The sequence below is a fragment of the Muntiacus reevesi genome, chromosome 2 (assembly GCF_963930625.1).
Source record: "Muntiacus reevesi chromosome 2, mMunRee1.1, whole genome shotgun sequence".
NCBI classification, from domain to species: domain Eukaryota; kingdom Metazoa; phylum Chordata; class Mammalia; order Artiodactyla; family Cervidae; genus Muntiacus; species Muntiacus reevesi.
Genome location: NC_089250.1, coordinates 103994247 through 104017608, shown reverse-complemented (window position 1 = coordinate 104017608; position 23362 = coordinate 103994247). Strand labels below are relative to the sequence as shown.

Sequence of the window (23362 nt, the reverse complement as noted above, 5' to 3'; positions counted from 1 at the left end):
ACTGTTCCTTGCTGGGGCAGGTAGTATTATATATTGCAGTTGTATTTTCTTTCTTGAACTACTTTTCATTTCCTATAGAGCTAATATTTACTCCCCCTGACCTTTTTTAGTTGTATTTGAGAATCAGAGTTTTCTGATACCTTCAAACACTTCTGTTAAATGCTTTTTGATAGAAGTTTTTCACACGGTAAAAATGAACCAAGGAATCAGTTAGTTCTTTCTTTTTCCATCAGTCATCCTTATTGAAGTTCTCTGCTTTTTTTTTTTTTTTTTTTTTTGCTTACAATTTTTTTTTATTTTTTTATTTTTTATTTTTCAGTGGGTTTTGTCATACATTGATATGAATCAGCCATAGAGTTACACATATTCCCCATCCCGGTCCCCCATCCCACCTCCCAGACGCAGAAGTACAGAACAGACTTTTGAACTCTGTGGGAGAAGGTGAGGGTGGGATGTTTCGAAAGAACCGCATGTATATTATCTGTGGTGAAACAGACCACCAGCCCAGGTGGGATGCATGAGTCAAGTGCTCGGGCCTGGTGGGCTGGAAAGATCCAGAGGAATCGGGTGGAGAAGTTCTCTGCTTTATTGTGCCTGTATAGTCTGGTCTGGTCACTCTTGGCCTGGCATTTCCCTTTGCTGTCATTCATTCTTTCAGTGCTTTTTTTCTTTTTGCTGTGCCACACAGCTTTTGGAACTTTATAGTTAGCCAGCTAGGCATCAAACCTGGATCTTTGGCAGTGAGAGCATGGAATCTTAGCCACTTGATCAACATGGAATTCCCACTGGGTGATGCTTCCTTCAGTAGCCTCCTAGAAAATGGTGAATGAATAATAAAAGATTTTATGAATCTGTATGCCTTTATTCTGCTCTCACACCCTTTAGGAGATATGTAGGGATGTTTGCCCAACTGTCATTTTTTAAACTCTTTTGTAAAAATTTTTCACTGTGAAGTATATATCATATATGCAAGAGGACATGTACAGTACAACTTAAAAATGCTAGCGTACTGTTTTAGCTTGTAATAGAACATGTTTGCTCCCTGATTGCATTCCCTTCCCTACAGTAACAGTCCTCTGTTTTTGTTAATCATTATGTTTTTCTAACAGTTTTATTGTTCATATCTAGCCTACATTATCCAGATTTCCATTTTTATGTGTATGAAAATGGATTTATATATGACTCTGGTTTTTTTGTGTGTGTTTTTTTTGGTGCTTACTATTGTCCAGTTGATGGGTCTGGGACAGCTATTTTAGTTTCTTACATTTTCGATTTTATCTGATTTCTTCTTCATAGTAGTCTTATTTTTTCCTCTATCCCCTTATTTAATCCTATAAACTGGAAATTAAACCTAAAGGTTTGGTTGTATTCAGTTTCAACCTTCTGTGAGATATTTCTGTTACTATATTTTTAATATTCAGTATGCTCCTATTTGCTCATTTTTCCTTTTTAAAATAACATCTTGTTTTATCTCTGAGGATATTCCATTATAATTTCTTTAATGTTTTCTTTTATTGCTGCCATTCTGTTTCCTCTGAATCCTTTTCTTGTATTTGTTTATTTGGCTGGAGTATTTCATGCCCAAATCATTCCTTAAATGTTAGAAAATCTCCCAGTTTCGATGAAAGGCACAAAAATCTTTGAAGCCTGGTGTTTGTTGGTTAGGTGGGTGGGGATGGGTTGTAATAGACAGGGAGGCCTTGACCAAAGAGAAATCTGTCAACTTTCAATCTGTTGGGTATCTTCTCTCACTATTGGTATCTACATGACTTCTGTAAATCCATGGCTGATTCATGTCAATGTATGACAAAAACCACTACAATATTGTAAAGTAATTAGCCTCCAACTAATAAAAATAAATGAAAAAAAAAAAAAGATTTCTCTCTGGAGCAGTTGAGTTTGTTCAGAGAAGGATCCTTAATTCCATTTGGAGGATTTAACCTGAGTAGCTGACATTCTGGAATGCCAAGGGCAGAGAAAAATAGCCATTTGTTTGCAGAGCAGTAGCTTTCCCCCTTTAATTTTGACTCTACTTGTAAACAGCTTTGTTTTGTTGAGGAAGCAACTTCAGCTCCCTGGATCTTAAGTTTTTCTTATCTGTAAAACGAAAGCTTGAGGGTGCTATTCTGAGATCCCTTCTAGCTAATGCACTAGGCTTGCCCTACATTGTACAGCTTTTCTCCTTGAGAGAAGTGCAAGGTGACTTCCTAAGTCTGGAAATAAAAGTTGGAAGCTCAACCCTGATGTCAGAAGGTTACTTACTTTTGAACCAAATGATGGTGTTTGGAAATCTGCTTCATGTCAGGCTCTCGTCCTTACAAACATACCTGGGCAGCAAAGTTGCTTGCACTATGTGGCTTTGGGATATTTGGCAAATCAGTTTCCTTTTTATGGTGTTCAAGTTAGACTGAATTATCTTCAAGGCCTCATCTTGCTTTAAAAAAAATTCCATGATTCAAATCATGTGACTCTGCTGGTCAGTCTCTCTGTATCTGATGGGAGCTGTCTAGGGTTTTTTTTGTTTTTATATCTTCACTTCTTACAATCCTGTGTTCTAAGAAGCCTTAAGAGTGCCTGAAGTGTAGTAATCCAATACCATTTGTCTTACCTCTGCTATATCAGACAATAGGTGCTGGTTACTAAGACTGTGAAATAAAAATAGCTGGTATTAACCTTGCAGTCTTGATCCCTCAATGCTTACTCTCTCTTCGTCTTAGTTTCTTCCAAGAATTTTGCTGTCAGGTAGAAGAGGCTTTCAAGAAAACTCAGGCTTTTGAGAATGTCTGTGGGCTTTTCTGCTTGTAAGGTTTTTCTCTCGTTAGCTGGTATAGGTCCTATGTTGCTCGCTCCCTCTTCCAAATTAGAATCAGATGTACTTAAGAGTCAGATATACTTGGTTCTGTGGAAGCAGCAGCAGCTGTGTAGCTTAGTCTGGGCTGTTTCCGAAAGGGACATGTGATGAGATTAATCAGAAATAGGACTCCTTTCAAATTTAGGTCTTCTGGTTATAAAATGGGTACCACCTAACAAAGTTGCTTTCATAGGGGAAAAATGCTTTTCCTAGCCAAGATCTTGGTTGCTTAACAGTGAGTCAACTTAGTTAGAAATTTTAGGTATCATTAACTTTTACCTGTTTACTACACTTGCGATAAAAGTTTACATAGTATCGATTAAATTTGAGTTACAGAAAGGGGAAAAAAAATACTTTTTCTTAAAAAAAAAAAAAAAAGGGAAATTTATAGCCCTGTAGAACGACCTTAAGGTGAAGTCTTACCTAAAGGACTCTGATTTACAAATTCTCTTCAAATTTTGTGGATTAGTTGTGTATAATATATACATAATGCCAAACTCATGTATTTCACAGTGAAAACTTATCTTTAAATGTTTTTGGACTAGATATTAAGGTTCTTTCCTTATAGTTACTATCCATAGTGGATTTTTGTTAAAAACATTTGTCATGAAATGTTCCAGTATTCAGTTGTAAAATGAACCATCATCCAGTTTCACTATTTTTTTAGTCAATATATGGCCAATCTTATTATATAAGTATGTCCCTTTTTCCTCACCCAGATTATTTTGAAGGAAATTCCACATTTGTTTAATCTACAACTGTTTCAGTAAATCTGTCAAAAAAAAAAAAGGACTCATTTTTGGTTTATCTACATGCATATTCCTATAAAATGCTCTTGGTCAGAAATGTTTTCATGTATCTTTTAGTACTAATTTGAGCATTAATCATATTTTTCCTCTACCAGGGACTGGTTTGGTTGAAAGACAAAGAAGCAACACATTGTAAACTTTGTGAAAAGGAATTCTCACTGTCTAAGAGAAAGGTAAGGGAGAATAGGAAGTGAATCCAAAAGTTTTGGTGCAAATATGGCTAATTTTACTCATTTTTTTCCCTCTGATTTTTCCATTTAATAGCACCACTGTAGAAATTGTGGGGAAATTTTCTGTAATGCCTGTTCTGACAACGAACTGCCTTTGCCTTCTTCACCGAAGCCAGTACGGGTTTGTGATTCCTGTCACGCATTACTAATTCAAAGATGCTCATCTAACTTGCCATAATATTCCAGAACTATTCTAATGTATGAAAAGTACCTACAATGAATGATGAATGTTACATATGAACATGTGTACAATGTATTCAGACAGCCCTTAAGCAGCTTTCAGACAGCATTGGTACATTTTACTTTCACATATTCAACTCACAGGAACTCAATGTATAATTTGAGATTTCCTTTGCCATTTTTATTCAAAAATAACAGGGCATGCTTTAAAGTAACCTTAGCCTAATTCCTGACTGTAGTTATCATGTAACTCTTTTCTTAATGCCATGGAGAGGCCAGAGAGTATAGACTACATGTTTGCCTTATTTTGTAAAGGCCTTCTTAAAAATAGGGTTTCAGATTATTATTCTCCAGATTGTCAAATTGATATTTGATGGTGCCTGTAATTTTTTCTTAATGCACTTTAAAGCTTCACAGTTCTCCGAGAACGACTGGAAATGCATTTTAGAAGTATTAATATTTCAACAGGTTTTTCATTTGCTTGGTAAAGTGTCAACTGTATTTGCTTCCCCTCCTCTGCCCATTTTGCATTAGAAAATGCCTTCTCTGTAGTCAATGTGGTATTTTGCTGAACTTTCAGATACAGTGGGTGAAAGAGGTATTATTTTGTCTCAAAACCTTCCATTTTGAAAATAAGTTATGTCCATTTCTTAGGGATGACTCACACCTTTAAAAGTCAAAACATAGGAACTGCTCTGGCAGTCTAGCAGTTAGGACTCCACACTTGCACTGCAAGGGGGCACAGGTTGGATCCCTGGACTAGGATTCTGCATACCACATGAGCATGGCCAAAAAAGTCAAACTTTCCTAGAAAAAAATGTAATAGCCAGGATTATAGGCTCCTGATTTTCCCTTAAGCATTTAAGGAGAAATCTAAAATACAGTTAAACTTTGCCTTTGATTATGACAGGTTTGAGTTAAGAAGTTCTGTATTACCTCTCCAGTCCAGTAACTTTTAGGAAGCATTACACTGTGGCAGTCTACTACAGTAGAGTAAAATACCATTTATTAGCACCAAGGCAGGGCCTAGAGCAGACTGAAGATGGACTTTTCAGCCCTGCCACTGCATACATACTTGAACTATATCAAGCATAAAGTCAGTAAACACTAATCCCTGCATACCAAGAATTTAATCTTTAAAACTACCCTTGCATAATTTAATGTTTCAACAGCATCACCACTTGGGGTTCTACTTTTTTCTTAAGTCTTAATTTAAGTCATGCACTTTTGAGTCTGTACCTTTTAAACATGCCTTTATTGGTATCCACATTACTCCTAAGAGCACTAGTGAATAAATCATGGCTACTCCCTCCCCACTAAGATAGCATTGCTTATTCTACAGGATTATTATCCTGAGTACATACTTCTGTTGAGGTTTAAAATTAATTTTCTAAGTTGCCAAAGTATGAAACCACTATTTTACTTTCAGATTTCTTTTCCATAATCCAGTCAGTTTTTAGTCTTAAATCAGAATGGACATACAGATTTACAGGTGGTCTTTAATGCTCTGATAGGAGTATTTGAAACAGGAATTATATTCTTTGAACTGTTTTGTACTGATGGGATGGGTTAACATTTTTATGACGAGAATAAGCAAAAATGAAAAATTTCAAGTGCTGTTTTTTATTATTGTGCTTAAACTTTAAAATGTGATTCTCTTAAATGCCAAGCCTGGTTTCATTCAACAAATAAACCATGATTTTTAGTCCCAATTTAAATTCTTCACCACTCATTGCCATTGATTTGGCCCTTTTGTAGGCAGGCTTTTTCTAATAAATTGAAACTTGCTCCATTTTGTTTTGACTTGTATCTAAAAACCATAATCTAATTTTGGATTTCATGTAATAGAACTTTGTATTTTGTGAACTTTGTGTACCGTTCCCTCATCTAGTAGTACTATCATCTAACGCTATCAAGGTGCCAAGGAATTGTGATTGTAATTCTCATATTCACACTTCTCTAAAATGTGAATTTTATATAAAAAATAAAACACCTGAAAAATTAAGCCTGTTTTAGAAAAGTGGTGTGAGCCTAGTAGTTAAGGGAGTGAGTACAGGCAATAATAAGATGAATCATTGCTCCAGTTGATAGGTTCCACTTATGCTACCAAGCTGCCTTCTTTTAAGAACAGCAGAAATCCTTCGTCACTTTGTCTAATATTCAGTTAGACATAGTACCTTCTACCAATTTGATTTCTAATCATTAACTGACACAAAGCATTCTAGGACAGACGCCATACTCATCTCCCACATTGATATTTATTACATTAATAACATTTCTAGCAAAAACAAGTAACAAGTTCAATAACTGAATTCACATTGACAGGTTTCATTTTGATCCATTAGCCAATTTGGGAAAAAAAGCCATATTGATCAAAGGGATTAAAAGTAAAGCACCTTTTTTCCTTGCTACATAAAATTATTAAATACAACGGCTCTAAAACTCGAAACAAATTAGATGCAAAATCCAATCGCAAGACTCTCAAGACATGGACTTGTCTTACATTTTTAAAAGTAGTCATCTATACAGTTATTTAAAAAGCCATATGCTTTAACTATCTGGCTGGAAACTGAATATATCTGTGAGAATTATACTCCACGGTAAATACCTTTGTACTTGTAGTGAATCTCATGTCACCGAGAACCTTAACCTAGTCTAAGACATTTTGAAGAACTTACAACTATCACTTTTGGGAAACATTTTTTTGGTACTTCAGTCAAGTGCTGAGGGGATTTCTTCTAAAGTCTAGAGCTAGAATCTAAACTTCCAACACTCCCATCTGCAGGTAACACAATTATGAATATACGTTAAGTCCAGATACCTCCTAGATTGTTAATATTTCAGAGCTATGCTGGATGAATGTCTGAAAATATAGAATTAGCTGAGTTTATACTCCTGAAGTCACCTAAACTCATCTTTAGGTTCATCTTTAGGTTTTATATTTACAGTGTTGTCCAGGAGAAATTAAAGAGTAACACTAATTCTTCTTCTCCAAGCTCTATTCCAGATGTCTGCTTATTAAGACTTGTAGTTTATGCAGAGGTGAACCACTGTCCTCTTAAACTACTTCTTGTAGAGCTAATAGTAAAATACATCAACGCAAATCTTATGAAAGCAGCACATCCTCAGAAGTAACTAGTATATAAAAAGTATCAACATCAGTGGTTTGAATATAAAAATTTATTTTTTTAAGTCAAAGTATGCAACAAATAAAACCTACAGAAAACAGATTTTCCCATCACAATCTGTTGCTTTACCAAATAATATTTTGAAAACACATTCCTTCAGTCATTATAAAGTTCTTAAAATACAAAAGAAAGTAATTCTGTAAGAAAGTCTAGTAGACCAGATGCTGTTGTCAGGACTTTTATATGTGTGGTTATGCTTTTAGTACATCCCACGCCATCCACCTCCACTCATGCCACCTTGCCCATAGTAACCGCCACTGCCTCCACCACCACGGCCTTAGGAAAAAAAAGACATTAAGAACCATTTAGTAGAGGATACAAATGCATAAGTTATTAAAAATACAAACAATATTTTAAGTCAACTATACTTCAGTTAAAAAAAAAAGGAACAATATATGAACTTTAAACTGCACCACATATGGGGACTCAAATGGCACAACAAAAAAAAGACACTCACCATAACCACCCAAGCCATCAGGAGTACCATATCCTCCACTGTAATTGTTCCCCATTCCCATTCTTCCAACAGATCCATAGCCTCCCTGATTATCTTAAAAAAAAAGAAAAGAAGTTTGAGATTGACGTGCTGAGTGTCTGACTCGGCTTAATATTTAAAAAGCTTTACATACCCATTCCATCTCTGCCGTAGCCTCCCATTCCAGAACCTCCCATTCCAGAGCCGCCTCCAGGAGTTGAATTCAAGAAAAGTTCAATGTATCGATGTTCTTTTGAGTAATAGGGGAAAAAGGAATGTTGAATAAAATTTATAAATAAGTGCAAAAAGCTTGACTAGCAGCTAACATTAACATGAAAAAGAATGCTTTGCAAATTCCGAGTGGAGTGACTGAATGCCAGATACAACTAAAACCTAAGGTTCGTTTAAACTGTTCAAGCTTGAACTAGTTACCAGTGTTTTACACTTCAGTTTCCTTCTCTATAAAAGGACTGACTCATTATTTTAGAACCTGCTGGTATACATCTTAAAAATAATTCCAGAACTTCCCTAGTGGTTCAGTGGTTAACAATCTGCCTGCCAATGCAGGGGACAGTTTCAGTCCCTGGTTTGGGAAGATTCCACATGCTGCAGAACTAAGCCCACGTGCCACAACTACTAAGCCTGCACTTAAGAGCTACAACTACTGAGGTCCAAGCACCAGAGCACCTGTGCTCTGCAAGAAGAGAAGCTACCGTGAGAAGCCCACACACTGCAACTAGAGTAGCCCCTGCTTGCCACAGCTAAGAAGAGCCCTTTCACAGCAAGACCCAGTGTGCCAATAAAAAAAATAAAATCCCACTTGATAAATAACTATATATATTCCAGGCCCATTCATAGAACTGAATTAGCACCTTGAGAGTAGTGTCCAGGGCAACTTATTTTTATTAAGTATCAAGTGATTAATGTGTGGTCAGATTTGGGAATCACTAGAGATTAAATTTAATGGCTTAAAAACAGATTTGATGACATGGAGGAATAACTCACCCAGTTATCAATGTATAGATTAAGAAACAGTATTAATTTCCAAATGGCATAAAAACTTAGGCAAGTGCAACATTTTTCCTATTTAGTAACTTAAGCTCTAATAATCTGTGAAGTATAAAGAGCCTGAGTTAACTCTTCAATAGAAAGCCCCTTAAAAAGGCAAGTCTGAACTTAGCAGCAGCCACATGGTTTCAGGTCCCAGACCACTAAGCTCCTAGAACCTCTTACATTTGAGTCACAAATGAGAGGGTTATACCACTTACGCATGTTATTCTTATCTTTAGACATGGCAGCTACCGCATCTTCATGTGTCACAAACTCTACATCTGCTTCTCCTGTTGCTCTGCCATCAGCTCCAATATCAATGTGCACTCGGATTGGATTTAGTGGTGAGAAGAACTAAAGAAAACACTTATTTTAATTTTCTACTTAGATCACTGAAAGACAATTACCATGCACACTAGTTTTAAGTCTATTAAATGCAAAGTGATCTTTGAAATTAACCCAGGTGATATTAAATTAAAAAGTATTTTAAGCAAGAGAAGAGTTTACATTGTAAGGAAATAAGTCTCATTTTCCTGACTATACTGAGAGAAAAGCAAGCTTCCTAGGCCCACTCCCAAGAAAGGTATTTTAAAATTGTTTGAAGTGACCTGAAACACTGACATGCAGAGAAATTGGGTGTTATGAATAAGAACAACACAGTTTGATAAACCTACAACTGTATATGCATAGGTCCCAAAATATATCATTTAATTCTAACTGCAAGTTAATCAGATTTAAGTGACCCCACCAAAGCACCTGAAAATTAGTCCAGCTGGCTCCCAGTAAGATCAATTGCAAAACTTTTCTTTAAGGGCTAGATGATAAATACCCTCAGCTTTGTAGGCCATTGGGGTCTCAACAAGTAATGAGTGAGTGATTGACTTGGCCCAAAGGGCTAAATTTGCTTATTTTCTAACCAATTTGTAATGAAGCAGTTTCAAATCAGTAATAGCAGCCATCTACTCCCATTATTTTCAGTTCCTCATTTCTAATCACAGTCTGGGGAAGCCAAACCAAACCACTAAAACTTACTTGGCTTGTTACATAGAATACTCAAATTAGACACTGTGATTATATATAAAACCACTAATTACTAAAATTACTCACATTAGCAATATCATTTTCAGTTGCACGAAAAGGCAGTCCTCTCATATGTACAAAATGACCACCATGAAAACCCGAACTTGCATCACCAGCTCCACCATAACCATGTCCTCCCATACCTAGAAAATAAAATTTCCAAAAGACTATTTCTTTCCCATACACACCTTTTCCTATTTACACACTTTTCACCGACACCCCAAGTAATCTTAACACTTAGTTTTTCTAAATATCATATGGAAATTTTTCTGTAAGTATACATCTATATTAAGCCTTATGTAGGAATACACTGAAATATGCCTGAGTTGATTTTTGTATACAAATCACTTATACTAAGCAAATATTAAAATTCACCTAAAAATAACTTTTTTATTTTACCTCTTCCATCTCTCATTCTGTCATCAAAGCCATCATTTCCATAGCCATAATTATTATAACCACCATAGTCATCAAAACCTCCATAACCTGTGTAATTTAACGAGAAACACATGAATAAGCTTTCAAGAGATAAAATTTTATAATCTAGTTTATAAAAATGTATCTTCTGACAAGCACTCTGGTTAACTTACTGTTAAAAGTTTGCAACCTCTCCAACCAAGTTTGCAACACCCATTTTAGTGCATATTAAAAAAGCAGTTAACACTTGTATGAAAAGCACACATTTAGACATAAAAATTTTCATCCTGATTCCAAACAGAAAAGGTCAAAACGTGGCAATCTCTTAAAAATATGTTCGTGTAGGTAAACTAGGTGCCAATACATGCATCAGTCAAGTCCCATAGCTGCCCATGGGAATCCACATTTGTATGAACAGATTAACAGTAGGTACTGAAATTACTGCCATTTCTGTATTTCTTGACAAAGTGTCAGGAACGTTAAGAAAATGACAACAGAACCTTTGTTCATTAGATACACATACCACCATCATATCCATCACCTCCTCGTCGCATTCTGTCATACATACTTCCACGCCCAGCTCCATAATAACCCCCTCTTCCTCCTATTGGTCTATCATATGGTCCTGGTCGCTGGCCCAGCAATCTTCTTGGTGGATCATAAAATCCTTTGATTTCACTCCTGCTACTTCTGAAGATCTCAATATACCTATTTGAAAATGGTTTAAGGTACAGGTTTCAGCACAAACGTATTAGAGTAAATAAAATACTGGGCAAAATGCAGTAAGTTTTTCTACATCTAGACATAACCCAATTAAAATTGCCTAAATACACCAAAAGTTAACATTCCTTTATACCTACAAACTTAAATAATTAATATTTAAGTTTTAAAGACAAATTAAGTAATTTGAAAACAATTCACAAAATACAACTTTAAGTTTGTTTTGTTTAGTATATAATAGATGTTTAGAGAAAATAGTTGATTATACAAAAACATTTATCAACATCATCCTACAGAAAAATGGAAACAATCTAATTTTAATTTAAGCAAACTATTAGCATTAATTCCCCACCCAAATCTGTAGTTTCCAAGTTAAATTTAGATAATTATCAATTCTTTTAAACTACCCCAGAAAAATGTTACTGTTACCCCCCCATTAAGCAATAGTGACCCACAACCCCCAAAAATAAAAATTTAACACCATCCCAAACTCTCCATCCCCACCTGTGCCCTATTCTTTCCTTGTGTTTCCCCAGAGCATTTTCTGCTATCTCCTTTGAAGCAAACTGCACGAAGGCCTCCCCTGTGCTTCTCCCCTGGTAGTCCATCGTCAATGTTATCCCATTTGGCACGATTTCCAACCCTTTAACCCAAGGACAAATAACCCCATCAAGGGGAACAGTGTTAAAGGCTGAAACATTCCCATCTGAATCAAATATTTAAAACAAGTCTAAACAAAACAAAACAAAAAAAAAAAAGCTTAGTTTCCCCATCACCCCATAATACAAAGGAAGATCTTTTCAAATATTACTGGATTATATAATTTTTTTTGCGACCAATGTCTTTTAAAATTACACACAAACTCACAAAAGGCCACCTAACATTACATGGAAAAAAAAATTTAACTATGCTCCATATGCTAATTCATGATTCATCATACATAATTACTCTCAATTATGTTCACTGCATATTAGGTTTTACATATTTTTACACATTCTGTATTGAATATTAACTGGAGCACATTTCATAACTTAATACGTTAACCCAGATACACTCAAATCAAAAAGTCCCCCAAATAAATGGGTTTTACAAATTAAAAACTGAATAATAGAAATATAAAATTAAAATACTACTAAACTTTGACTAATACTAGAGGTACCTTGAAAGAACTGAACTATTTCCTCTTTGCTGCAACCAAATGGCAGTCCACGAAGTCGTACTGTCCCATCACTAGCGTCATTTGGACCATTATGTTTCATAACCCAATCCATCTCAATACCGTTTGATTTAAATGCTATAAAAAATAAACAAGCACACAAAGCAGTCAATCAAAATACACTCTTGCCAGAGGTACTGAAGAACCAACTCTCAGTGGTGCACAACAGCAAATGTAACACATGGTTATACAACGTTACAATACCTTTTATTTCAGGGCAGACAAAAAGATGGGGTAAAGGCAGTGAAACCTAACCCTCCCCCAACCCTGAATTTCCAAGTATTAAATGTTATAATTTTAAGAAAGCTTCATAATTCTACCATCAATCTTCAAACTTTTTGACCCTGTCCATCTAGTCTTTTCCTCATGTCTCAAATGTTCCTTCATGTTTTCCAAGTTTTATTATTTACTTGAAATAGTTACACAAATTCTTCAAAAAAACTCACTCAAAAGTTGTATACAGTACCACCATCCATTCACAGTAAGAGCTTAAGTGAGAAGTACAATGAGTACCCCTTTTGATGTTGGAAAAATGGTACTAAAGTCTAACCTTAATAGATGCACTTAATTCTTAACATAACAGATTGTTTCCGAAGGGGGAACAAAGTCCTGTTTAACTATAAAACTGATTTAAACACTCCCCAAAAACAAGTTTTAAAATTACTGACTTAATTAGGCCTAGTTTTAAAGCTGAGATAAAAGGACACCCCAAAACAGCTTTTTAAAGCTACCTGTTTGGCAATTATTGAAGATAGTATATTAAAAACCAGTTCACTACTTTTAAATAGTTTTTTTTTTGAAAAAAGTAACACAATCACATTCAAAAAGTTATTAAAAAATGGTACAAGAAGCCCTCCTTCCCCCCTCAAAAGAACTCATCCACCAAATTCCCATCCTGAGACAATCACCCTTTCTTTTAACAATTCCCAAACATTTTAAAGAGGTTAATGCAGAAGTCCTTCAGCTGCAGAAACTTACCAGATCTTATAAATTTCACTATGCAGCTGTAGGAATCCTACTCACCTGAATATTTCAAACCTTTCCCTCACCACATCCTCCCCTGTAAACAAAACAATTTGTTCACTTGATTCCTTTAAGCTTGAGGATATTTCATATAAGCAGTATTCACTAATACTTAATTTCACATGATCTAATTATTAGCCCAACTGTTTGGGGTAGCATCTGCAAAGAGGAAAAATTTCCCCCTAGAAACCATGCATTTAAAATAATGCTAATGTAGAAATTATCCAAATGTGGCTATCCAGCAAATTCCTCTGTATATGAATCACCTTTGTACTTTGTTTGCTTTGCGCCTGTGTGCTTAGTCCAACTCCGCCTTTTTAAAATGCTATCCTAAGTGCCACTCTAGACACAAATGCTCAAGATTTTTATCTGACATTACAACTATTATGCACGAAAATAACTGGGAAAAACTCTTAAGACAAAGGAAACTCTTGGCTTGAATCCCTAGTCTGTCACTCACAGCTACATAATTTATTAGTAAGCAAACTACTTAACCTCTGCATTCAACTGTAAAATGTAGCAGTGGTACTTATACCTCACTGGACTAGGAAGAATCCATGCTTAGTCTGCAACACAGTAATCATTCAACGGTGGCCACTGTTACTGGATTCCAAGGGGCCTTGTAAAACTAATGAAATAAGCTACAAACAAAATAACTGAACCTTAAAGGATAGGAACCTATCCTGAATCCTGAAATGAAATAAAGACTGTTACAAGTTTTTTTTCCAAGTTAACAGAGGCTTAAATTTTCAAGCATTTTTAGGAGTTGTCTAAAGCCAAGAGGGTGAAAAAAGGAGGGTCTCTGGAAAGGTTTACTTGGATACATAATCAGCTAAACAATTTAAAAAATAGTTCTAAGAGTCGCCCTGAAAGTAGGCTTTGGGAAAAGGAGACATTTTGGAGATCTTGATCATTTTCTTAAGGGGAAAAAAAAGGCAGCAACCCAAGACATAACCGTTTTCTATAAAAGGGAATTTAACAACAGAAGTGGAAAAAATGGGAAGGATCTAAACCTCCATTTGTTAACCTCCCAATGAAAAACTTAATTTGTTGTGAAAAGACCTTAGAAATGGTGACTTTATATAATTTAGAACATTTTCCCCCTCAATGTAAAGGTACTGTTTCAGGAACAAATACCTTCCTTCCTAAAGAGGGAAACTGACTTATCTTTACTATAAATCTTATTAGCACCTTCCAAGAAACACTAGCAAGGAAACTAGTTTTGATTTTTGGATCAGCCTGTACCAATGAGACCTATATAAAACAGTCTATTTAAGAAAAAACAAACTGTTAATACAATTCTATTTAGAAAACAAAACCAAGACGGATTCTAAACTCATTAAGAGAGTATTTGTTCTTATACATTAATAAAGCTGTCTCAGAAACTACCTAAGTAAAATTTACTAATTATTCAGGATAATCCATCTCAACCCTTCTTTGCAACAGTGTCTAATGGCTAATGTCCAGGGGCTAATTTTTTAAAAGAATTCCTAGTGTTAGAACCAATTAAAATACCAGCAGCTGGAATACTAGGATAATCTTGGTCAAGTTCTTTATGAGTTTTGAAATATACTTTCCTAAACATTATGCTACATGAAGGATGCCAGTCATAAAAGATCACATAATGTATGATTTTAAGTGGATGACACTTATGGTATGGGAACTGTATGCCAAAGCTGTTAAGAAAAAGCAACTAAAAAAGGCAAAAGAGACAAAATTCCTTTATAACACAGAGGTATATATCATCTTCATAAATATAACACAAAATAAGTATTTGATGCAGTAGTAACTTTCTAAATGGTAGCCCAACTGCTGCTAAAAAATGAGAAGGAATTTCAAAATTTGGTCAAGAAATTATAAAAAACACGGAAATTTTACATCATTCTGCTTTCATTGTGCTTGCTCCTTAATTTTAAAAACAAGAGACACCACCACTACCTAAAGTGAAGCGAAACCTCTAAAATGATTGGGTTCTTTTCTAGAACGACCAGCCTCTGCAGTTCAGTCACTTGTTTAACCGAAACACCACCACCAGAAGAACAGTTATTAAACATATTAAGGCAATTAGGTGGATTTCCAGATTACCATGCAGATGAAAAAGGGGGCAAGAAAAAAAGTTTCTAGGGTAATTCAATCAGCGAAGCTGTTACATCACATACTATTGATAATTTATAGGAAACTGGGCTGTCTTTTCAAAGTCCATGAGAAGCACAGAAAGTCTTCAGCAATAGGAACTGTAGCTTTTTTTAACGCTGTAAAAATAGCCATGCCTATACCTTTTGTACGGCTTCAATGAAAATTACAGACACAATTCTTCAATGTTCTAAGGACTAAAACCATCGCAACATCACATGACTGAACTTGCTGTTTGTCTTTCTGTTGAGCAGGCTTATTTTCTTGGTCAAAATGTTACTACAGTCCTACATCAAATATAAAACAGGCTTAGCTACCAAAAGAAAATAAACCATAACGGTGTTTTTAAGTATTTTGTTTCCACGGCCTTACAATCTTTGCACAAAACACAACCCCTGGAGACTTAATAATTCCTATACACACAGTTTTGCCATCACTGGTGGTGTTTTAACAACTGTTTCCCCCAAGTAAAACTCCTACTTAATTCTAACCCAGTATTTGCCAAACTATACAAAACCACTACACCATCCCACCCCCGCTCAATGGTTCAGAAAGCCTATTTTCATAGTTCATCTATCTGAAATAAGTCCATTTCAAATTCCTATTTGAGAAATCACTCGCTTTTCTGCTTACAAAACAATTACCCAGTCTTTCAGTAAGTTTAGGATAAGGATGGGAAGGGGGGAAAAAAAAAACCCTTTGGAAAATGAGTACGTACTCTTTTCGAAGTTCCAAATGTGGAATATAAGGGCCGGCTAAGCGTCCTTTATTCCGCCCCGGAGACTTTTCGTTTATCTAGCTGCCCTAGAGACCGAAGAGCTAGGGAGAGTACGCCACTTCCTAGCCCGGCAGCCAAGCCTGGCTTAAAAACCTTCGCCACCGGGCGGCGGAATTACAAAGGAGGCCGTCTGCCTCCTTTGTCCTGGATTTAGGAGTTGAGCGCCTTCGTCGCCATTGGCTTTCCTCCCCCAGCTCCAGCCTCTCTCATCTTGGGAATCTGCGTCAGAAGTCACTCGCAGTCCCGCCGGCCCAGGTAGCCCAGCCGAGACTGCGGAGGACGGGAGGCCTCGGTAGGAGGCCAGGCCCATCCGGCGCCATTTCCATCGGGAGCGCGCTCGACAGGCCAGATCCTCCCCACACCCAAGTGCCCAGACTTCCCCTGCTCGCTTCCTTCCCACCCCCATCCCTTGCGCGAAGCTTTAACCAACCCCCAGCCTCCTAAGTCAGTTTTCGGAAGCTGAGGGGCAAAAAGCAGAAAGAGGAGAAGGGCGGGAAGCCGAGGGCGCCGCGCTGCCGTACCCAAAATGGCGGAGGCCAAGCCAGCAGGGAATGGAGGGGAAATGCTGGATGACCCCCACTTCGGGGCTCGGCTTCATCCACTGAACTCCACCTGAGTTAATCCTCCTTCCGACAGGCCGCCTTCCTGGAAGTGGGAGATCGCCTGGGAGGCGACCTCTACACTTCCCCCACTCTGCCGCCCCACCCCCTCCCAGTCGCTCTGCCGTCCTTCTCCCGACTCCGCTCTCGAAACTACCAGCCCAACCTACCCCCTTTTACTTCAGATACCCTGTCGGGCGACAGTAGCGCCGACTCCGGTGCCCGCGGGGTCTGGTCGTGAGGAAGCAGAAGTCGCCCGCCTCGGGTAGAGCCCCCACAACGGTTCTTCCAACCGTCTCTAGCGGGGGCAACCGCTAAGGAAGCTGCGCAGCAGAGCTACTGGCTTGGGGGGATGGGAGAGAGCGAGCGAGGAGAAGTGGGTGGAGCGAGAGCAAGGGAGACCGGCCGGCCCCGCTCTCGCGAGACAAAACAGTTGCTCTCGCGAGACAGGAGAGTCGGTTTCGCCTTGGCGCCGGCGGGAGAAGTGCGCTTGCGCGTTGGTCGGCTGACTAGTTGGGCAAGAGGTGGAGAGAAGACGGTGTTGGTCAAATTAGAGAAAGAGGCCGCGAACTCCACCTTTCTGGCTTACTATAAGGCCATCAAATTCTCGGAACAAACCCTTCTGCTCTCTCTCGAGGAGGATATCCGTGCGTATTGCAGGAACCCGTGGTGTCCCGGTGTGGAAAAGTTCTCTGATGCTCTGCCGCATCACGAACGAGTTCCTGATGCGGCAGAGCATCAGAGAACAAGTTCTGTAGAGGCCCCGCCCTTACCCAGCGTCACCTGCGTGGAAGGGGCCCCACGTGGTTCGGCTGCCAAAAGTGGGGAGGGCTCTTCTTGTCCACCATGTTTGTGTTATGCAGTGAAAAGAGTAGGGCTTCTCGGCTGGAAAGATGCGAAAGTGACCACCAGGCCCTGACTTGGGCTGGGCCTCTTCCCCTGGTCTTGGCGTTGACGGCGCAGCCGCCCTAAAGTGTTCCTCTTTAGGGGCGGGCTGTGTTAGTTATTGAAGTTTCCAGGCAAATCTCTCCTCGCTTCCTCCTCTCCTTTGCATTTTCTCTTGGTTTTAATCTCTCCCACTTTGTAATTTCAGCTACCCATCTACCGCTTGCGTCGCCCGACTTTGAGTTGTTTTCCGAATACTGCTTTGCATTCTTGAAAAATGCGTGTACAAGTGACAACTAGTAAATAATTTTTGGTTGTGCTGGGTCTCATACCACTAAGGTTCCTAGTGACAGCTTTTGGGGTTAAAAAAAAAAAGCCGAATTTCTGTAAGAAGAGTGGAGGGCAGTCCTAGTACCGAGATCAGCGCAAGTTAAAGAGTAAACGAGATCAGTGAAAGTTAACTTGCAAACAAGGAACGTATATCAAATGCGGGGGAGAGACGGAAATGAGTGTGAGTGCGCAGATGTTCCTGCAGGTTGGGAATGTGGACAAAACTAGGTTTTAGGCCTTAAATATCCAGTCAGAGACTTTGTACAGACACTGCAAGCCCGTCGAGGGTGGGGTCGATGGGCGCAAGAAGTATTAGCAGTAGAGAAGCTAGAATAATTTTTCCTCCCTGAGGTATGCAGTTTGTAGTGTGGAGAAAGAAGGCCAGTTACCGTCATACAATGGAAACTTCCATTTCGTAGCTATAATACATCCGCAAACCTGCTTAAGACAAGTGTGAGGTAGTAAGAATTGGCTAGGTCATAATGTCCTGCCTTTTGTGAGCCCACTCCCTCCAAATAACCCTCAGAGAAATGGAGAAGAGAAAATGTGGTCTTCATTACAATAGATAGAAAAGCAAAACGTATAGTGTAGTAACGATAGCTCACGATTATCGAGAGCTTGCTTGAGCTAGGTGCTGTGTTCAATTCACTGACTCTTTATTACCCTGAAAATAATGTCCCCATTTTACAGATGATATGCCTAAGTTGTAGAGAAATTTTAAAAGATAACCAAGATCTCACACCTAGTGACAGAAGCTAGGATTGAAACCCAAATGGTTTTATCCCAGGGACTAGGGTCTTAAAAGCACTATGGACCTACCTGGGGATGTATTAAGGGAACAAAATATATTTAGGCAAATTGAAGTTAGTTCCCCTAAATAACGCTGCAGTTACCCTCATTTCTGGAGACTTGCAGTTAACAGTTTATTGGCTGGAGACTTTTGAACTGGCCTGAAACTTAGTATCACTGACTGCGGGTGGGGGAGGTTTCTTTTCTCTTTTTTCCTATTGATTGCTGTATTAGTAAAGACTCCAAGGTCCTACTTCAGATGGAGTTCTTCCCTGGATTCAAATTACATCATTATCCTTTCTGACTTTCAACCTGATTTGGTAAATAGAATTCTGTAATCCCTTTTACCCCTTACCTGAATTCAATTTGTTTACCGCCTGAGTTTGGCATTCTCTCCACATATTTTTTATGGCTATGGATCAAAATTCTAAAACCGTTCTAAAGACTTTTCATCACCAAACTGCAATGTTTTCTTTGGGGTTTTTTTTTTGGCCACAGTTTTGTTTGTATTGGGCACTCTGCTGTGCCAACATGAATGCTTAGGAAGGACTTGAAATTAGCAGATACATTCCTTTTGCCTTTTTATTATTATAGCAAGTAGGACGTTTTAAGCTTTTTAAAAAATACATTATATAGGGATAAACTTAATTTTTATTTGGCTTCCTATTTTGTGCATGCTCAGTTGCTCATTCATGTCCAACTCTTTGGGACTCCATGCACTGTAGCCTGCCAGGCTTCTCTGTCCATGGAATTTTCCAGGCAAGAAGACTGGAATGGATTGCTGTTTCCTACTCCAAGGATAGTCCTGACCCAGAGATGGAACCTGAGTTCTTGCATCTCCTGCATTGGCAGGTGGATTCTTTTGATACTCAACGCTTTTCTCAAAAAGTGCCTATCAACTATTCCCATCTGCAAGTTGAGTCCTTTAAGGCTTGGTGAAATTGGCTCACCACTGCTTCAGTGGTCCCTACAGAATTGTTTCCAGCTCAGTCCCTGTGGAATTGTTTCCATAGAGATGGTTAGAACTAAGAACTCCCAGCCGCATTGGGGTATTTGTTTTTTGTTTGTTTCCTCTTTGTCTTCCTTTCCATCATTTCATTGCTTTCCTATTATATGGAAATCAGAGGAACCCTGGAGAGGATCTTGTTAGAGGCCAAAATGAGAGAAAAGATGAAAAAGGAGAAGAAAATAGAAGTACCCACAGCTCCCAGAGGAAAACAAGATACAGACATGAGATCATGACTACACCACCAGGAAGAGAACAGGAAAATTCCATGCAGAGCTTGAAAAAAGAAGAAAGAAATTGAAGAGATTGCACTCTCCTGGGGGAGGGAAGGCACATTAATTAAAAGTTGGCTAAAATAGTTGTTCACATACCCCTACCGCATTCTGAAATAACATAAAAACAGGATTATAATCTTTGTCTATAGGAAAAGCAAATAAACTAACAACAAACCCACAAATAAGTTTCTAGGAGTGTTTCTAAATGGTTTCTGAGCACTAAATCTGTCGAACTAAGGTTTTGTGAAATGCTTATTCTTTTATATATTAATATATTTACTGTTTTTAGAAAGCAGTGATCTCCATAATAATTCAAAATTATTTCTCAAGACAAAGCTTAATTACACAGTTTACATTCTTGATATTTTGTTTGTTTCTTCAAATCACCTTAGTGTTTATTCTGGGATTAGGGAAACCGAGAGGTCTCATCCAATTTGAATAACCATACACTAAGTAAACAAATTGCGACTTAAAAAGAAGAAAGCATCTAGCACACTTTCTCTAGTTTTTGAAAATAATTTAAAATGTTGAACATTATTTCTGTTCCAGTGGATTGCTGGGGAGAACAGGGAAAACAGCCACAAAAGATAGCTACTTAAGGAATTTAAGTTAACTTGTTATACTGCTTTTAATATTCCATAAGCATATTGATAACTTAGAGAACACAGTATAGATATCAGACCATTCCCTCCCTTTCCCCACACATGATTTTAAACTTCTAAGTTGTAGTTAAAAATACATGTTTTCATTATATACATATCAATACATATGCCTCTTAGTGTACAAATAACAATAGTTATATTGGGGGTGAAGGTACTTTAACTAATTTTCACCACAGTCTAGCAAACTTATTTCTTGAACCAATAAATAGAATCAGAAGATAAAGTAATGTTCCAAACTTTATAAAGAAAATCAGTGACAAAATTACAATTGTCTTCGTAACCAGGGAGTCAGATCGGCCTAGGTTCTAACCCTAAGATTTCACACTTACCTACAGCTGTTTGATTCTGAGGCAGTTAACTTTCCTGAAACTCAGTTCTTGTTGCTGTTTGTTTGTGGCCACGTCAAGGTATGACCTGTGGGATCCCAGTTTCTTGACCAGGGATTGAACCCATCCATGAGAAGGATATGGCAACCCACTCCAATATTCTTACCTGGAGAATCCCATGAACAGAGGAGCCTGGTGGGCTACTGTTGATGAGGTCACAGAGTCGGACATGACTGAGTGATTAAGCCAAAAAAAAAATGCACCCTACTTTGGGAGTTTGGGGTCTTAATCACTGGACTGCCAAGGAAGTCCCCTGAATCTTAAGTTTCTTAGTGTCTAAAATGAATTGTTATATAGAGTAGAGATTAGTAGTTGAAATAATTCCAGTTCTGTCCTGTTTCTTGTCTTTTATATTGTTAATGTGGTCCTTCCTGTAAAACTTATTTCAATAGTGAATTTAGTAGAAAAATTTTGGAAAGTACAATGTCCTAAGCACTGTGTTGCGTGGGAGGGAGCAGCAAAAATTCCAGGGAAATCTGTAAAATCAGATGAGTACTAAGAATCATCTGTGGACAGAATGAGTGATATTTCACATATAAATGGACTTCCTTGGTGGCTCAGCTGGTAAAGAATCCACCTGCAGTGTGGGAGACCTGGGTTCAATTCCTGGGTTGGGAAGATCCCCTGGAGAAAGGAAAGGCTACCCACTCCAGTATTTTGGCCTAGAGAATTCCATGAACTGTATATTTCATGAGGTCGCAAAGAGTCAGACATGACTGAGTTACTTTCACTCACTCACATGTAAATACTGCTATTTTCCAACATAGGCAGATGTGGTTGCTATTAATAAAGTAGAAATTGATTTGAGGGCATTAGTAAAATCCTAGCATTTCAGTATATGTCAGTCTACAAAAAATGGCTGACTCTGTGCTCCTAATGCAGAGGGTCCAGGTTCAATCCCTGGTCAGGGTACTAGATCCCACATGCTGCAACTAAGAGTTCACATGCTGTAACTAAAGATCCTGCATGCTGCAACTAAAAAGGAAAAAGGCCCTGCATGCCCAACTAAGACCTGGCACAGCCTAATTGATTAAAGAAGATAGAATGGAGAGTTCCTATGTATCCTTCATTCAGTTGCCTCTATTATTAACATCTTGCATTTATTATGATGTGTTTGTTACAACTAATGAACCTACATTGGTTCATTATTATTAACTACACACTTTATATGGGGTTCACTAGTTTTTCCCTAACATCCTTCTGTTCCAAGATCTCATCCTGGATACTACATTAATTAGTCATCATTCTCCTTATGATTAGCCTTCTCTGTTCCTCTGAGGGATACTCTTCAATTGGGATATCTCTAATGTTTTTGCCATGATTAAGTAGGAGCAATGGGTTCTCAGGAGGAAGACCACCAAAGTAAAGTGCCATTTTCATCACGTCATATCCAAGGTAGATGCTATCAACCTGACTTATCACTGATGGTGTTACCCTTAATCAAACCTGCCTGACGCAGTACTTGCCAGATTTCTCCACTGTGAAGTTACTTTTTATTCTCTTATGCTCTACTCTTTTGGGAAAAAGTCACTGAGTGCAGTTCACACTCAAGGGGTATTTAAGCTCCATCTCCTGGAAGGGCGAGTAGCTAGATAAATTATTTGAAATTATTCTAGGGACTTCCCTGGTGGCCCAGTGGTTAAAAATCCGCCTTGCAGTCCAGGGGACATGTGTTCAATCCCTGGTCAGGGATCTAAGATCCCACATGCCACAGGGCAACTGTCTGTGTGCTGCAGCTACTGAATGTGCAGTCTTAAGAGTCCATGCTCCAAAACAAGAGAAGCCAGCATCATGAGATGCCCACATATTGCAATGAAGAGTAGCCCCTACTTGTCACAACTAGACAAAGCCCAAGACCAGCAACAAAGACCCAATGTGGCCAAAAATAAATAAAAGGAAAAAAAGAACTTGAGTTAAAAATAATTCTATGAGGTTTTCCTTTCATTCATTCTTTCATCTTTATATATATGTCCGTCAGACCCACAGATACTAATTTTATACTTTGAGTTATAATCTACATAACTTATTTTGTTGTTCAAATTGTTCTTTCTTAGGCCACTGGGAGCACTTTCAGGTTGGCTCCTGTATCCCTTTGACATACCCCTATTCTATTTATTTATTTGCTGACTTGCGGGATCCTAGTTCTTTGACCCAGGATCAAACCCATTCTCCCTGCAGTGAAAGTACAGTGTCTCAACCACTGGACTGCCAGGGAAGCCCACTTATTCTTTTTATTTTTTGAGATTGTCTTACTTTGTTCTATTAGAAGATGCTGAAGGC

The 23362-nt window shown here is 38.1% G+C and overlaps 3 protein-coding genes across 13 annotated transcripts in view; 2 read left to right on the top strand and 1 right to left on the bottom strand.

Moving 5' to 3' along the window:
* Window positions 1–5862, top strand: part of RUFY2 (RUN and FYVE domain containing 2) — a 42625-nt gene extending 36763 nt beyond the window's left edge. For all 4 annotated transcript variants that reach the window (XM_065922453.1, XM_065922452.1, XM_065922451.1 and 1 more), the window contains exons 17-18: window positions 3756–3833; window positions 3925–5862. In XM_065922453.1, coding sequence (XP_065778525.1) covers window positions 3756–3833; window positions 3925–4068 — 222 coding nt within the window. In that variant the 3' untranslated portion in view covers window positions 4069–5862. The remainder of the gene's footprint in view (window positions 1–3755; window positions 3834–3924) is intronic.
* Window positions 5863–7235: 1373 nt separating this feature from the next.
* On the bottom strand, window positions 7236–17080 carry HNRNPH3 (heterogeneous nuclear ribonucleoprotein H3). Of its 5 annotated transcripts, none has more exons than XM_065922438.1 (10): window positions 16939–17080; window positions 12160–12294; window positions 11505–11643; window positions 10804–10988; window positions 10263–10349; window positions 9891–10006; window positions 9002–9137; window positions 7888–7983; window positions 7716–7808; window positions 7236–7534 (listed from the first exon to the last, which is right to left on the bottom strand). In XM_065922438.1, the coding sequence occupies exons 2-10, from the start codon at window positions 12269–12271 to the stop codon at window positions 7458–7460; spliced, it is 1041 nt and encodes a 346-aa protein (XP_065778510.1). In that variant the 5' UTR covers window positions 12272–12294; window positions 16939–17080; the 3' UTR covers window positions 7236–7457. The 5 variants fall into 5 exon arrangements, with proteins under 5 accessions (XP_065778510.1, XP_065778513.1, XP_065778509.1 ...); XM_065922441.1 differs by having other exon boundaries at window positions 10849–10988; window positions 16920–17066; XM_065922437.1 differs by having other exon boundaries at window positions 16920–17065.
* The window catches only part of PBLD (phenazine biosynthesis like protein domain containing), a 34969-nt gene continuing 27875 nt past the window's right edge, over window positions 16269–23362 (top strand). For 3 of the 4 annotated variants that reach the window (XM_065922449.1, XM_065922444.1, XM_065922442.1), the window contains exon 1: window positions 17259–17396. The gene's annotated coding sequence lies outside the window, so the exon portion shown is untranslated. Of the gene's footprint in view, window positions 16406–17258; window positions 17397–23362 lie in introns of those variants that run through there. The other variant, XM_065922443.1, reaches the window with a different exon arrangement.

Excerpts from the sequence above, each read along its gene's own strand:
- HNRNPH3 (XM_065922438.1), bottom strand. The coding sequence starts at position 12,271 with ATGGATTGGGTTATGAAACATAATGGTCCAAATGACGCTAGTGATGGG. Across the intron at positions 10,007-10,262 it reads CAGAATGAGAGATGGAAGAG|GTATGGGAGGACATGGTTAT; the intron begins GTAAAATAAAAA and ends TTTATTTTCTAG. Across the intron at positions 7,535-7,715 it reads TGATGGCTTGGGTGGTTATG|GCCGTGGTGGTGGAGGCAGT; the intron begins GTGAGTGTCTTT and ends TTTTTTCCTAAG.